At 42.2% G+C, this 17,899-nt stretch overlaps 1 protein-coding gene across 1 annotated transcript in view; it reads right to left on the reverse strand.

Annotated features, from left to right (window-relative positions):
• Positions 1–17,899, reverse strand: part of znf407 (zinc finger protein 407) — a 253,669-nt gene that overhangs the window by 145,487 nt on the left and 90,283 nt on the right. The window contains exon 3 of the mRNA XM_037677291.1: positions 7,904–7,978. Within this exon, the coding sequence (XP_037533219.1) occupies positions 7,904–7,978 (75 nt within the window). The remainder of the gene's footprint in view (positions 1–7,903; positions 7,979–17,899) is intronic.

Raw genomic sequence — 17,899 nt, forward strand, 5'->3', positions numbered from 1 at the left:
ATATATATATATATATATATATATATATATATATATATATGAGTTTATAGTACTTTGTAGGGGGCAATGATGGTGCAGAGGTTGGGAGGTTGCTAGTTTGAATCCCCAGACCTTTACAACAGAAAAATTAAGTGGGAAAGGTGAAGCACACAAATCTGCTTCCACCCTCATTTACCCAACTCTGGACCACTGAGCATGGCCCTTAAAGATAACAAAAGTTCATATCATTCCGTGTTTATGATCAGGTTTATTTACGTGTTCTGATTATTGCATTTCATTTGATCAGTTCTTTGAGCTCTCCTCTGCACACACTCCCTCACTTTTGCAAGTTTGCTGCTGCGTCAGCCATTTTGTTTGATTACTAATAAAGTCTGATTTTGTGTTTGAGCTCCTTGTGATCAGTTTGTATTCCTGAGTCCAGTTCTTCCAGACCTGTGACAGTGGTTAATGAAGAAGCCCAGTCTTCAATAATAAATAGATACATTCAAATAAATAGAGGTTCATTAACTAAACTAGCACAGTCATATAAAGTAATTATTAATACCAATTGTCAGCTGTGCCAAAATGTCAGGGTCCATTTCGGTGGTCTTCCTCACAGATACCCACCCAAAATAACTTGGAGTTGGAGGTTCCAGACAGATCTGGTTAAGTGGAGCCGGGTGTAACCAGCAGCTAGCCAGGCCTCCTCCTCCTCCTCCTCTTCCTTTGACTAACAGATCTCCCAAGTGTTCTAAAAATACCTGGTGAACAGGGCTGTGGATGGTGATGAAACTGCCTCTCTGACACTGTCCCACTGCAATCCATCTCTCCACCGCCTGCCAGCCAGCATATGTTTGCAATTGGCTCCCCCCAGCAACCCCCATTGCCTCTCAACTCCCCATCCCTCCCCAAACTGGTCCCCAGTTGCCTGTTCAGATACCTCCCCGCCTCCCTCCTCCACCGCACTAACACACACACACACACACACACACACACGATTCCCTCTACCCGTCTCTCCTTCTCCCCCAGTAACCGTCCCAGTCTCCAGGTCTGGGCTTTCAAAACCGGTGCAGTTATCAATCACTGAGCCAGCTCTGTCAAGTCAGCCCAAACCATTCGCGCACGCGCACATGCACGCACACACAAATAGACAGGTATACACACATGCTTCCTCCATTTCCTTCTTTTCTTTCTTTCATCCACCCTCTCTGCCTGTTTCTTTGTCAACCCATCTCTCCATCTGCCTCCCCTTCTCACTCCTCCATCCTGCGTCCTCAGCCTCCTCTCTTACACTTGCCCAAATTTGTTCCACTTAATAAGCCCTCCCCAATGACCTTGTGCTAATTAAGCTGCACTGTGTTGGAAATATGATGGTTAATTAATGATGAGATAAATTCTGTCTGCAGGACTGTCAGAAAAATGATGACACCGTGTTTTACAGGTTTAAATAGAACAAACCTTGTGGCTGTCCTCCCTCTGTGTGCATGACTGTGTGTGTTTGTATGTGTGTGCAAGTGTGTGTGTGCTTGAATATCTGTGCCTGCACATATTTAAGTGCAAGAGACGAAGTACAACAACCATGAACAAAAAAAGGAGGTCAAAGAACGACGTTTTGATGATGGTTTGCAGGAACAGGACAACAGTTTATTGACGTGTGTAATGTGTCTTTGACGTGATATCGTGGAATAATGTTTTATGGGTTTGAAGCTGAGTCTGTTTCTGTCTTTCCTTTAAACTAACTAACTGTAAGCAGTAACAAAAACACCACACAGCTTGTTTAACAGAGTAGTTTTGGTTGAACAAGTGTGTGTTTGTGGCGGCACGGTGGCTCAGTTGGTAGAGCTGCTGCTTCTCAGCAAGAAGGTTGCCAGGTCGAATCTCAGCCAGGGGGCATTCTGGGTGTTTTTATGTTCTCTCTGTGCATGTGTGGGTTTTCTCCAGGTACTCCGGTTTCCTCCCACAGACCAAAAACATGCATGTTAGTCTGATTGGTAACTCTAAATTGTCTCTAGGTGTGAGTGAGAGAGTGAATGGTTGTTTGTCTCGTTTGTCTCTATGTGTCCCTGTGATGGACTGGAGACCTGTCCAGGGTGTCCCCCGCCTCTCTCACAGTGACTGCTGGATATGGACACCAGTGACCCCCGTAACCCTAACAGGAAGAAGCAAGTAAAGATAATGGAAGGATGGATGGAAGTGTGTGGTCAATAAAACTTTATTTTTTTACACATTTGCTTTACACGAACAATATGCACAAGAAAAAAAAATTAGACAAAAATTAAATGCAGTTAGAAAGAAACTTGTTATGCAACTTGTTATTAAGTTGTTATAGTAGGTTATACTAGTGATGCTGTAGAAAAGATAAAAAAAAAAAAACTAAATTCAAACAACTTTTAACTAAAACACATTTTCAACTGCTATGTTAAAACAAGATTACAGCACATTATACGCCTGTCGACAAACTATAAAACTTTAATATAGCAATGGTCCAGACAAGCAAAGACCTTGTCTAACATTTGACCTTCATTTGTGACCTTGACCTTGAAGTAAGGATGATAAAAAGATTATGCAACACTGTCTAGTAATGGGGCAGCACGGTGGCGCAACTGGTAGAGCTGCTGCCTCTCAGCGAGCAGGTCCCTGGTTCAAACCTCGGTCCAGGGGCCTTTCTGGGTGGAGTTTGCATGTTCTCTCCGTGCATGCGTGGGTTTTCTCCGGGTGCTCCGGTTTCCTCCCACAGACCAAAAACATGCATGTTAGGCTGATTGGTAACTCTAAATTGTCCCTAGGTGTGAGTGAGAAAGTGAATTGTTGTTTGTCTCGTTTGTCTCTATGTGGCCCTGTGATGGACTTGCGACCCGTCCAGGGTGTACCCCGCCCATCGCACAGTGATTGCTGGACATGGGCACCGGCGACCCCCGTGACCCAAAATGGAATAAACGGGTAAAGAAAATGGATGGATGGATGGATGGATGGATGTCTAATGATGCATATGTGTATGAAGTTTTGTTAAAGTACTCTGAGAAGTTCAGGCGTTAAGGGCAGGACAAGAGAAAGTTTATGGACATATGCAGACTATACCATAATACAACAACCTTTTGATGCACATATAATAAAAACTAACAAAAATCCAAAAGGTGGTTCTGGTAGAGATTTAAATGATCACAGCAGCTGATTAATTATTACACGATTAGAGTTTAACATCAAAGCCTTTTCATAATTATAAAATTAATACTAATTTAATGACAGCCATTAAAAGCCAGTGTGGTGAATTTACAAGATTTACTTCTGATCTTAGAACTTTAAATTTACAAAAACAACTATTCATAATTTATTCTTCTCAGATTAGAAATATTTTGTAGTAAAACATGAATAAATCGATATTGGAGTAAAAAAGAATTAGCAGTTTACCCTTCACGTTGATCAAGGGATGCCCACCTTGGTGCAGACTAAGTTTTTTCATTGGTAGTTTGATGATTTTACAAGCATGCATAAAAGTTTAATTGTGAAGTTTACAGCTCAGAAAGCACAGCCAGAAGGATTTGCAGAAAAGCCATTTAGACATCTGTTAAAGCACCAATGAATTAGTGTGTTTTTATGTTACGTATAGTTCACACAAGCGTTTGGCATACAGAGGACAAAAAGGTATGTAATTTGAATGTTTTTGTATGATTCTATAATTTCATGCAAAAGAAAAAGGAATATGTTTGGGGTGAATGCAAATTCTCAGGCAACGGGCAGAATAGGTTCTATAGGAGGGATGGGGTTGGTGGCAGCAGGGTCAAAAGTGATCTCAGAGGAGAAACGTTTCTATAAATCACAGCATTACCAGGATTTGGATTTACAAGTGACATCCCAGCACAGTGAACATATCAGACTGTCTGTTATAAAAGCTGCCCAGTTTACTTCAGAGAATCACGTAATCTCATCACGATTTGTTGGAGGACTGGATAGAGGATTGCAGACTCACACAAAGAGCTCGAAAAACACAAAACAAGAGTACAGTATACGTCACATTATACATCTGTTGAAACTATTATACGGCAATCTATAGCAATGGCCCAGACAAGAAAAGACCTTGTATAACATTTGGTTTTGATTTGTAACCTTGATCTAGACGTTGAGATGATCAAGACTGTGACATGACTGGTGGTACAAATGTGGCTGAAGTTTTGTTAAATTTTAATGTTGACCTTGATTTTTGACCTTGACCCCAGAGCTGGAATGAAGAAAAGTATACATGACACTATGTCTATTGACATTGCATAAGTTTATCGAGCCTTATTAAATTATCTTGAATCATACGAGTCAGGTGCACGATGCCATGGACAGTGGCCTAAGGTGGAGGCCTTGGCACTCTGACTCTGGCTTACCAAAGCTGGCTCTTGAGACATGGAACATAACATCATTGGTGGGGAAGGAGCCTGAGCTTGTGCATGAGGTCGAGAGGTACCAACTAGATATAGTTGTGCTCACCTTTATGCACAGTAAGGGCTCCGGAAACAATATCCTTAAGAAAGGCTGGACATCAAACCACCACCTTCCAACATCAGCAGAGAGGAAAGGAATGCACTCACCACTCTTAGCAAGGACAAGAACATCATCATTCTCCCAGCAGACAAAGGAAGGTGCACAGTGATTTTGAACCACAAAGACTATTGTGAGAAAGTTATGACACTCCTTAGTGAATTAACCACTTATGAGCCACTGAAAAGAGATCCAGGAAGTGGTTACAAGAAGTTCATAGATTGCCTGAAAAATTTGGAGCAGGACAAGGCTATTGACCATATTCTGTACCACACATGGTACCCAGGGGAGGCCACACCTAGTCTGTATGGTTTAACCCAAACTCAGAAACAAGGTGTACCTTTAAGACCAATTGTTAGCATGATTAACTCTGTCACTTACAATGCTTCCAAATACCTGGCATTTGTACTCATCCCTTTAGTTGGCAGCTCAGAACACCACATACAGAACACCATGGACTTTGTGGATAAGGTGAGAGATGTCATCATGGAGACTGATGAAACAATGGTCTCTTTTGATTTCACATCACTCTTTACGTGCATTCCTGTTGATGATGCAGTAGAGGTGGTCAGATTAAAATTAAAATCAGACACCACTCTGAGCAGCAGGACCACGCTTTCCACAGAACAACTGTGTCAACTCTTGAAACTGTGCCTGCAGTCAACCTACTTCACATATGGGGAGCAATATTATAGGCAGAAACATGGGTGTGCTATGGGGTCCCCAGTTTCTCCTATTGTTGCCAACCTGTATATGGAGGAGGTAGAAAAGAGAGCCTTGACGTCCTTTTCAGGGACACCACTAAGTCATTGGTTCAGGTATGTTGACGACACCTGGGTTAAAATCAAATCTCAGGAAGTCCAACATTTTACTGACCACATCAACTCTGTGGATAAATACATCAAGTTCACAGGAGAAGATGAAAAAAATAGAAGGTTGACTTTCTTACCATACCATACCAATTTATTTATAAAGCACTTTAAACAGTGACAAAGCACACCAAAGTGCTGTACATGGACAAACAGAACAAGCACATAGCAACAGATTACATAACAGGACACCAAAAAGTAAAAACCAACAAAAACAATAATGGATAACAACAACAACCGCAACATGACTAACACAGTGTGATGCACACAGACTCAGCACAGATCACACAGTGCAGAAGGCCAGGGAATAAAAGTGTGTTTTTAAGCGAGATTTAAAAACTGTGAGGGAGGGGGCCTGTCTAATGAGCAGAGGTAACTCATTCCAAAGTCTTGGGCCTGCTACAGAGAAGGCCCTGTCACCTCTGCGCTTGAGACGGGTTCCTGGGACTGTTAGGAGCAACTGGTCTGCTGATCTGAGAGAACGTGGTGGGACATACGGCTTGGACTGTGAGGTCTCAGTTTCTGATAGAGGACATTTGCAAACAGAGGTGTACCGCAAACCCACCCACACAGACCAGTATTTGCAGTTTGACTCCCATCATCTCATCTTTGGAGCACAAGTTAGGAGTCATCAGGACTCTGTACCACAGAGCAGACAGTGTCCCCACTAACTCAGGAGCCAGGCAGAAGGAGAAATCCCACACAAGACAGGCTCTAGAGCAATGTGGATATCCTAACTGGGACTTCCTGAAAGCAGAGAAGAAACCCAAACAGGACTCCAGTCAGCCAACAGGTGAAAAGGAGGAACCCAGACCCAGACCAGTGGTCATTCCATATGTTGAGGGAGTATCAGAGAAACTGAGACGTTTATTTTCTAAACATAACGTCCCAGTGGCTTTAAACCCCAAAATACATTATGGCAAAGACTGGTTCATCCCAAAGATCCAGTCCCCCGGCACAAACAGAGTAATGTTGTGTATGCTGTTCAGTGTCAGGAGGGCTGTGATCAGTCTTACATCAGGGAAACTAAACAGCCACTGGCCAAAAGGATGGCCCAGCACAGAAGATCAACATCATCAGGCCAGGACTCTGTGGTCTACACTCATCTCCAGGCCAGCAGTGACCTTTCTTGATCTTTCAAGTATGAAGATGTGCACATGCTTGATCGAGAGGAACAATGGTTTGAGAGAGAAGTGAAGGAAGCCATCTCTGTGAAGAAAACTCGTCCATCATTAAACAAGGCAGAGGCCTCCATGTTCAATTGTCCCCTTCTTACAATACTATTATTGAAAGTATCACTCAACCCCATGTGAATAGAAAGTGGCCATCAAGACACTAATGATCAGTAGTTAAGCTGATGGTCGTCCTTTTTTGCATGTGGACAGCTAGTTTTGGATGTCACCAGCAAACTGGTTGATCCACTATAAGAGAGTGCTGCTTATAAGACCAACTTTGATGCAACTCCTCACACTGAAGAAGTCTTTTGGATAAAAGACGAAATGTTTCAACAAAAAAGAATCTGTGCAGAGGACCTGACAACCTTGTTAGATTAATCTACCTGGATTATTGAACATGCATCAGGATAATGTGCATGTGCTCTCCTGTTGGTTAGACTGTGTCTACAGTAGAAACACGTGTGGAACTTCGCCAGCACCAGTGGATCAATAAAGGCTACGAAAACAGAAACGTTAAGGAAGCAGACTTGAAGCAGTTGAGGATACCAGGGATTTGTTTCCATCTAATCCAGATGAGCAGATGACAGCAGGAATTTAGTTGATAAAGTCTGAAAGATGGAGAGGCGTCTGGCTGGGCTGCTTACTTCTATCTGAGACCACTTGTCATATCTAATATCACATGTTGTCAAAAGTATCAATTTAGCTGTGGAGGAATGAAAAAGCGAGTCTGTTTCTATTTTAGCAGCTCGCTTGACAGATTGAGAGGTGTTTAACATCTCATTTTGGCTTGTCAGTGTTGAGGGGAGGACGGGAGGGAGGCGCTTCACAACTTCATCTCCTCATCACACACACTGACAGCAGGGCTCTGTGTCTGATAGACAGGGCCAAGCGAGAGGCCTAACACATTCACAGAAACACATGTACACAAACATAAATGGTACAAGAAACATCATCCATCCCTAATTCAAGAGGGAGAGCAGAAAGTAAGATGAGGGAGAGCGCAAGATAAAGTTTGACAGAAAAAAGTGATGTACGCAAGAGAGTGAGACAGACAGCAGACAGCCATTTAACTCATCAGGGAAAGAATTCCAGTTATATTTAGCTTGAAATTCAAAAGCCGGGAATTTGGGCTTAAAAGCTTGCAGACCTCCATAGAGTTTGTTGAACTCATTCTTCAAAATCTAGGATGGATTACATTAACCTTGTCAGAAATTACTTTAAATTAGGCTTCTCTCTTTATATAAGAACTCTTTGATGCTTTCCTTCAAATGCTAATAAAAGTCGACCAAAACAAACCCTGCTTTAGGATCCAGATTAAGATTTATGAACAAAGGCAGATGCTGGCGTTTGATTTACCTTTCTTTACGCTCTCCGACCCCGTGTTTTCCCAGCAGGTGGATGTTCAGGTGTTTCTTCATCACAAAGGCCCATCTACAAAAGCAAACACCGCAGAGTTACCAAAGGAGAACGACAAACGTTGATGTGCTGATTAAAAGTAGAAACAGGTGTCAATGGTTCTCAACAAGAGCACTCAGGAAAGATTATTTTCCATCCAGGTCAACGTTGTCACGTTATAACTTATAACAGGAGTGATTCCCATAATGTTCATACATCTGCATAACATAAAACCCTTGATTTATTACCGTTTTTGCGGATGGAAAACCTGTGTAACTTGCAGCTTTCAGGACATTTTAACTGCTGCTATGATGTTTCTACACCTTGATTAAGTCCACTTGTGGTAAATTAAATTATTTAGACTAGATTTCGAGAGGCACAGAACTGTCTGTAGAAGGCCTATATTCATATCAGAGCAAACACCAAGTTGGGAGGTCAAAGTGAATGCCTGCAGAGATCAGGGACAGGACTGTTGCACAACGCAGATCTGAAAGGACAGCTACATTTAAAAATCTATTTATTTACGTTATTTTATTTTTGCAGTACATGGTGTTCCCAAGATCTCAGTGGCCTTGTTAATTCCTAAATGGAAGAAAGTCGACACAGGATTTCCACCGGAGTACCCAGAGAAAACCCACACATGCACGGAGAGAACATGCTGAAGGGCCCAGAGTGGGGCCAATGAAGGTAGAGGCAGGTGATAGATGCCACACACCTAAATTTTGTTGTAACAGTCAGGGGATTTGAACCAGTAACCTTCCAATCACAGGCTTGTCTTCTCCAACCTCTGCACCACTATTCCACCTAAATATTTTTGTAAATATGAAAAAATATATATATATTTTTATAAAATATTGTGTGCAGCACAGTGGTGCAGTTGGTAGAGATGCCGCCTCTCAGCGAGCAGGTCAACTCAGTTCAAATCCTGGCCGGGGGCCTTTCTAGGTGGAGTTTGCCTGTTCTCTCTGTGCATGCGTTGGTTTTCTCTCCGGGTACTCCAGTTTCCTCCAACAGATCAAAAACATGCATGTTAGGCTTATTGGTAACTCAAAATTGTCTCTAGGTGTGAGTGAGACAGTGAATGGATGTTTATCTCATTTGTCTCTATGTGTCCCTGTGATGGACTGGAGACCTGTCCAGGGTGTCCCCTGCCTCTCGCAAAGTGACTGCTGGATATGGACACCAGTGACCCCCGAGACCCGAAAAGGAAAAAGCAGGTAAAAGATAATGGATGGATGGATAAAACATTGTTTTCACGTTTTCAATATGTAGTATGAAGAGTATATTATTAAAATAATAAGTTAAACAAACGTAGTGTCGATCTGCAACTTAAACTTGCAAAAAGTAGGTGTGACTACTTTCTGCTGTCATAGCTACTTAAATTTAACACGTCACCTGACAGAGTAGCAGAAATGACCCTGATTTGGATAAAACTTTATAAGAAAACACAAGTTTGTTTCCTTTAATGTCACTTTTACATTTAAACATCAGAGCAAGTGACCCACATGTTGAGTCACACCAACATGTCCACATGTGCAAGGATTTAACTGCACATGTATCTACAGTGCTCAAACACCAGGGCACCGTTGCTCGACAGTGACCACAACATCCTGACGTCGTCGAGGGCCCTGAGTTTAACGTGTCTCTAAAACAGCTTATGAAAACATAATGAACGGATGACAGGACTAACTACTCTGACATCCAAGCGGCTTCACCAGCTCTCTCATCCCCTGGCCTTTTCATTTAGCACCCATCACTTCCCATTATTGTGCAACGGAGAGACAATGACCACATCTGAAAGCCAAGGATGGAGCAACATGAAAGCGGGCGAGGGATTTGAACCAACAGGCATGCGGTTGGCACTGTTGCTGCACAAACTCAGACCCTGCCCTGTGCTGCCCCTCCCTGTTCTTCTTCTCTGGATGTTTTTAAGTTTCATCCTTTTTCCAAGTCAACAGTTATTCTATTTTCTCTTCGGCGAGCCCATGCGAGTCTGTTTGAAGCCTTCATTTTCACTCAGCAGTCTGTGTTTTGTGGAGCAAAAGAATAATTATTGCACCATTTATGTTGCCTCCCTTTACACCAACACTCCTTTTGACGTTTGAACACACACATAAACACACACACACACACACACACACACACATGAGCGACAGTGTCCTCCATCTCATTATGGCCCCAGAGTTGTGTCCGTCATCGAGGCCCCTGAGGCCAACTCTAACTAACACCATCACGCAAATATTCAAACATGTTCCACTGTTTTGCCTCATTATCATCACTCCAGATTTTCTCAATCCTCTCTAACTCAATCCATCCACCCGTCCAGAATGTTGCCTCGGAGTTAAACTGCGAGCAAGCGTGCGATTAAATCTCTCTCATTCCAGTCAGGGAGACAAGCACGATCAAAATGCTGAGCTTCTTTGGCCTACTAAAAGCGCCTTTGACTAACATCTATAAATAAACAAACAGCATAATTAAGATGTTTCTGAGAGGGTGTGTGTGTGTGTGTGTGGGGGGGGGGGGTCATAAAGGAATTAATCAATACATTTGAGAAAAAAGCGCAGCCTTGAAACACTTCACGCAAGCTTGTTTAAGTCGTCGTGTTTAGACGTGAAGAAAAGAAGAGCTTGCAAACATTTCTGTTAATTATGTATTACAGCTGTCCTTCATAAACCTAATTACAGAGTGCTGAAAGGCAACCGGGGCAATTTGCATATGCGCATGAAAGACAAGACATATGCAAAATATGATTTTAATTAGCATTCTTTGATAGCAAGGGGTACAAATCAAACTGGCATGTTGTGAGATTCTCATCTCACCCTTTTTACTGGATTATTCTCAGAGTGGCACCAGTGCAATATGGGTAATGCCCTGTGGAGGCACCTGGCACAGGCTGCATATACACACACACAAACAGGAATGAGTTTTATTATTCACAGACATGCACAATAATACCATGCACAACCCTAAATAACCGTGCATAAACGGGAAAAATAAAAACCTCCTTTGCACGTAAAGGCTGATAACACGTTGACAATTAGTCCGTCACTATGTGATTATCAAATACACTCAAGGCAGCATACACAAATACTGATAGAAATGCAGACAAATGAGTATATTTCCTCACAAAAAGACACCCGCAAGTACCTGTTCTCTCGTGCAAACACACACACACAGCGCAAGATCCCATATCTAAATGTTAAGGGGCCAAATCCATTTGTTTAAGGCAGTGTGTAATCAGCCCCCTGCCCACGGTGTGTGTGCATCCTCTGCCATCCAGGTCAAGGCCTCAGCTTGTCGTCCTGCTGCCTTGGGCTGCATCATCAGCCCAAACCATCAGCCTTGATGGTTATTGTAACAAAGGGATACTTTAACATGCCATTCATCCATATCAATTCTCTTCCCCCTCATGAATTGAACTAATAAGGCTGTGCCTCTGCCCTCCAGGGATGCTCATAATATCTACTGCAGAAAAAAAAAGAAGAAGAAGAAAAAAAAAAGGACAGAGAATCTGGTGTTTCACGTTCGACTTTCCCCTCAGACTAATCGGCGCGCCACAGCTCGTTAGGTCCGTGACGTGCCGGAGCTTTACCGATAAGCAGGGGAGACACGGCTCAATTACTCACAGTTACAATCTTTCTCTTTCTCCCCTCCTGTCGCCTGATGATGAAGAGATAACATGTCAATATTCCATACAAACAACTTCATTTGCCTAATGGTGTTCCTGGATAGGCCCGTCTACAGGCCCAAAAGGGATGGAACATCTAAGAAAAGGCCTCGAGCAAGAGTTAGCTTAGCCTAACCGTAACACCCCTCCTACATAACGCACGCCTACTGTCATCAGCTGTGCAGAGGGCGGGTCGAAGGTACCTCGTCATCCTGTTTAGAGTTACTTTCAGCTCGTTTTTCAAGTTTGCATTATGGCTGTAAGTTTTTTACCTAACTCACAAAGTCCTCGTGTGAGCCAGTTAGCATCGAACAAAAGAATGACCAGGCCAGGAAACTTTCATCAGCACACCTTGTATACTATTTGAGCTGGATTTGCGACCTCGACCTTGGAGTTGAGGGATGAAAAGTCGAGTCATTCTGTCTAGTGACGCTGCATATTTGTATGAAGTTTTGTTAAATTATTTTGAGCGGATCAGAAGTTATAAGCAGGACAAGAGAACATTTACGGACAGAGATTACCCCATAATACGTGTCTTTTGACAGGCGTTTAAAAAAATAGCCAGCATGTGGATGGTTGTTGCAGCGTTTTAGCGTGACCTTCAGATGAGTATTAACTATACAGTGTTCTCCCTGTTACATGTTATATAGTATAAGTTTGTGAACCAGTGTAAACAAAATAACCAGTTCTTTTAACACAAAAAATGATGGGTATGCACCTACTTAACTCAACAAAAGCTGGATACTGACAGTGTCTTGCAGTGACCAGTAAAGATGAAAAACCCTTCATTAAGAATTTTTGTTGAGTTAAAACCTGTGCAAGCCAAAGAAAACCTGCACACAAGGAAAATTAAATGGATTTACTTAAATCAAAATTATGTGCTCAAAACATTTTTATGGGCGGAAACAATTAGACAAAAAGCAAGTAGACAGAGGTTATGCACATCTCCCCCACCCCCATACAAGCCAATAGACTGACATTTTCTAACAAATTAGAAAAACAACAAATATATATATAGGATGAAAAGTCAAACAAACGTGCTTTGTTTTGTGCCTGAAGTTGCTGAAAAGTCATTACAGGAGAGCCACGAGATGCAGGAAGCGGTCAACCTCCGCCAGCCTTCAGAAGCCGTCTTGCTGAGGAGGAGCAGGTCGTTGGGGGAGAATGAAAGGGGAGGTGGGTACGAGCTCTCAAGTTATGGGACGCTCTCTTCGGATGAGTGCACACATGCAGACACTGCCTCCGCAGTGGTCCGCCAGGCCCCAAAGAAATGAGCGCCCGCGGGCTCATCTAGCCTCATGTGCTAGTCCTAATGACGGCCCCCACCTGCTGCTTTAATGTCACAGCTGGATCGTCCTCCATCCTTCACTGACTCTGACTGCCATCAGCAGCAGGTAGCTCCCCTCTGCACACTCCCACCTCCATCTCATCTGCCATCCCAGATTCCTTCATCTCCCCTCACTTCCATCTCCTGCTTCTCCTACCACTCATCTCAACTGAGCCTCTTCCCATCCATCTCCCGACACTTCTGCTCGCATCCCTATTTCTGCATCCTTTGGACCATACCTCCCTTCACGTCCTCTACCCATTTCTGTCCATCTTTTCTTCCCATCCATAAGCACATCTCCACAGTGCAATAACTCCACACTTATAATAGATACGGAACGTTAGAGCGATGTAAGTTTGTAAAAGACCTCTTACAAGTAACTTGACAATTCTCTGTTGTTGCAGTAGATATGCTGCAGGTATAAACAACGCACCCTCATTCTATATTTAACAGAGAAGCGGGAGATCCATGCAATGAGAGAGAACATTTCACAATGTCACAACTAATTTACTCTTCAGAGTAAACCTAATGCGTTGCTGCTTGTTTACTTTTTTATAAGCCTGTCCTGAAGAAAACGGAAGAGCTGGAGGTAAGTTGACACGTCTAATCTGAGGAACTGTGACAAGCAGGTGGATTGACAGAAGAACAGAAACCAACACTTGGCTGACAGCAACCCTGGAGCGCTGAGACAGCTGCCGACACGTCAGACAGACAGACAGACAGACAGGAACACAAAGTCATACGATGAGACATTTATTGACAGAGCGGCTGCTTTTCTGACAGAGAGACAGACGGGCGCACATCAAGAACAAGACTTGGAGGAGAGAGAGGATTCTGCTGAGTGTACAGGCTCGGTTTAATGGATGTTCTGCGAGCGACACTACAGCAGCAGGTGGGGCGAAATACAGTAAACTTCATGTCAAATTTGTAGATGGGATGCAAAGACAGAAGCTGATAGATGGATGGAGGAACAGAAACCACAAGAGATAAAAAAAAAAAAAAGTGAACATGAAAAATCATGAAGGTTTTAGATAAGCCAAAGTGAACTTAAACCGAGGCGAAAAGCGGAGGCCGGTGCAGTTTGCGGCGCTGTCATTTAGTTTGACTGAAGCAAGAAGCGACTTCACGTCAATACCACTCGGACTCCAGAGAGATCCACTTATGGAAACATCCCCTAATGTAACAGATATTGGGAGGAAAATAAATAAATAAAACCTCCAAATTGATTCTGTTTTTGCGGCCCGAGCCAACGCGAAGCGAGCACTCGATCTATTCTGAGATGATCCTGATAAAAAGAAAAGGGAGGTAAAGTGGCTCTCTGACGACTGATCAACGTCAGGGCTCTCAGTGAAACAGACACCTCTCACTTGTGATGCCGCTGCTTGTGTGTGCGTCAGAGTATGTGTCCTTTTAGTCTTGGCGGATGTACATAAAAAGCTCACTTTGCCTCTCCGAAGGGGTTTTTGGATCATCTGCTGAGGCAGGTGATGGGGCTTGACGGATTGATTGAGGCGAAGTTCTCATAGACGGTGGCAGCGCCCCATAGAGTTCCCGGCTCCAGTGCACACCGTTCCATTAAAGGATCATTTAGAGGGAGCAAGTTCCACCTGCACTTATGCAGAGCACACCCTAATGTGAGATGAAACACACATTTTCAAGCTACAGGAAGGAAGGGGGAAAGACAAAAAAATCACAATAAAGAAAAAAAGAATCAGTCCCTTCCCAAGAGCGCATTTCCATCTTTAAGGGAACAGCGATTGATGAAGTAATCTATTATTGATATCATCATCGTTATGCGCCAATGGCAGTTTCAGCTTTACGAAGCTCCCGGCTCTGAGCGTCATAGCCCTGTTTGCATATTATGCTGCTCAGCTTCATTATATTTTCTAATTAACTGCTTTAATTTGGGATTTAAATCCTAAGCGAGAGGAGAAACTTGGAAAAATGCTGAACAAGAAAGAATATTATTGTATTTTGTGTCGAGATGAAAAGAGAGGTGCGGAAAAAGAAGTACGAGGCGGTTACAAAAGCAGCTAAAGCACTTTTCAAAATAGATTTTCAAAAGCTGGCATATTGTGTGGTATCAGCACAAACATGATCTACTTTTATAGATTAAAAAAAAAGGCGGAGAGATGAAACGTTCTCCGCCGTGAAGACAGAGAAACCTTTTCAATGAACGTGTTGGAATTACGTTGCGCTACACGAAGGTGAAAAAGTCGTTTAAGGCGAGAAAACAAAATGAATCAAAAATGCTGGGGGTTAAAGGCTGTTAGCTTCTATTGCTAATGCGTCTTTCTCCTCTTTCATTCCTTCCCTTCCTCTCTGCAGTGCAGTTAAAGATATGAAAAATATATGTGCCCACCCCTCCTCTCTTCTCCACTGCGCCGTGTTAAATCATTAAAGAGAAGTCCTGCTCATTATCTCTCTAAACAAAACTTCTCTTAAACCAAATAAATCACCGTTGCACTGCGCGGCTAACAGCCGTGAAGGGATAAATTACAAAGCGCCTCACTGGCAGCGCTGGTATTTTAAAAAGCTTGCTGCACAATTTCTATGATGTGCAGTAATTTGTAATGCAGGTTTCCTTATGTTCGCTCGGCGTCCTCAGGTGTGTGTGGCGCATGCCGGGAGAAGAGGTGAAGGTTAGGGAGTGAAAAATAATAATAAAAGAGGAGCGTTGGTGTTCTGCATTGTTTCAATAATGTTACTGGTAAGTTAAATAATACTTTAGAAAACTGGATAACGCTTCTAAGACAGAAGGAGTTGGACTGATGGACAGAACTACAGGTACATTTAGCAGAGAAACGTCTCCCGGGGGGAACTGTTGTGGGATTTTTAAACATTTGATCATTTATGATTTGAAAAAATGTTTCACCAGCTGATGATTCTCAGCTGGGCAGCACGGTGGATCAGTTTGTAGAGCTGTTGCCTCGCAGCGAGAAGGTCGCTGGTTCAAATCCTGGCCCGGAACGTTTCTGGGTGGAGTTATAATGTTCTCTCCGTGCATGCGTGGGTTTTCTCCAGGTGCTCCGGTTTCCTCCCACAGACCAAAAACATGCATGTTAGGCTGATTGGTAACTCTAAATTGTCTCTAGGTGTGAGTGAGAGAGTGAATGGTTGTTTGTCTCGTTTGTCTCTATGTGTCCCTGTGATGGACTGGAGACCTGTCCAGGGTGTCCCCGCCCCTCACACAGTGATGGCTGGATATGAGCATCAGTGACCCCTGTGACCCGAAAGGAAAGTAGTGGGTAAAAAGATAATGGATAGATGGATTCTCGGCTGAGTAAAACTCATTTAAACCAGTTTGGATAACCTGTTAAAGCTGAATCACATCTGGAATATTCCAAGTTAGATTCAGTGTAAAAGTAGTGAAGAAATAATATCCTACCTGTTGTAGATAGCTCTTCAAATGGGCTTAGATTAGAGAAATAGAGTTTAATCAGAATACAGAACTGAAGAGCCAACAGCTAATCTGAACACAGCTATGACCAAAGTGGATTGTCACCATCTTAAAATTAAAACTTGGCATTAATTTAAAGTTTTATATAAACACACACACTGAAGTGAAATTTTGGAGTTTACTTTAGTAGCATTTTCTGTCTAGCCATTTCCAAAATTTAATTTAGTCAACTTTAAGATGAGATAGATGAGACTATTTATCCCACAGTGGTGAAACTCAGATGTCACAGCAACACCTAGACAAAGCACCAGAAACAACAACTCCAACCTGCAACACTTTACAAAAGTTAAATACAAGTTGGTTTTATTTAAATCTTTACATATCAGGCAGTTTGACAGTGTGCACTTAATTCTGCTGTTATACAGTAGTCTCTCGCTACTTTGTGGTTCGTTTATTGCAGACTGACTCTATTGCAGTTTTTCAAAATAAGATTGAACATGACACATAATTGGCTAATTGATGGATGAACCGCACGATCGGCATGAAATTTTTATTTAAAATAAATTATTTTAAATTATTTAGCACCTGCTGCATCTTTGTTCAGCCCAGAGCTACAGAAAAAGCTTCCTCCTGCACAGTTGTGCAGCCCATACTGCAGGATAAACTTCCTCCTGCAGCTGAACAGCTGTTCTCCGTGCAAAGCAGGGAAGTGGGCGTGGCCAAGAGAGCTTGCAGGTGGCAATAAGCAGAGGTGGCAGGGAAATTATGACATTATGTGCTCTTTTAGAGCATTTAGAGTTTATAAACATTGTTTAGAATAAAGGGTTTAAAATACCATATGTAAAATAAACTACTACTAACTACTTGCACTACTATTCCTACTTTGTGGTTTTTCAGGGTACGGATCCCCCGCAATAAACGAGGAACTACTGTACATGTAAAAACAAAGTTTATTTTCTCAGTCATCCAGGTATATAACAACAAAAAAGGTTGAATCATGTCATCTGGACAACAAAAAAAACGAAGTCCAGATGACATGATTCAACCTTTTTTGTTGTTACTGTACATGTAATTTATTTTTAAAGTGTTCCAACCTGCTGCTGCTACTGAACGTTGCTTTTGAAAAGATCCATAACATGTTATTTGAATAATCATGTTCTGCTAAAGTAACAGTGACTATAGGAGTAAAGGACTATAAATTAGTGTATGTATATTCAAACATTTAATTTGGGGAATTTAAGTGGTTTTAAGACGGCAGCAATATACCGGTGCGTTTTTCTTGGTTGCATTTGGATCAGCTGTTAGCTCGTCATTCCTCTGGGACATCTCCAAACTGAGGTTGTGTAAAGAGCTATATGAAACAGATTTTTATTTTTTCACACACCAACACTTCAGAATGGCTGGAATAGCCCTTCAAAATGTTTTATTTCCTAAGATTTAAACCTTCATTTGGTACTGAGTAATAGTTTATTTTAGTATATATATATATATATATATATATATATATATATATATATATATATATAGATATATATATATATATATATATATATATATAGATAT

Source organism: Nematolebias whitei, chromosome 5 (genome assembly GCF_014905685.2).
Source record: "Nematolebias whitei isolate Nwh7 chromosome 5, NemWhi1, whole genome shotgun sequence".
NCBI classification, from domain to species: domain Eukaryota; kingdom Metazoa; phylum Chordata; class Actinopteri; order Cyprinodontiformes; family Rivulidae; genus Nematolebias; species Nematolebias whitei.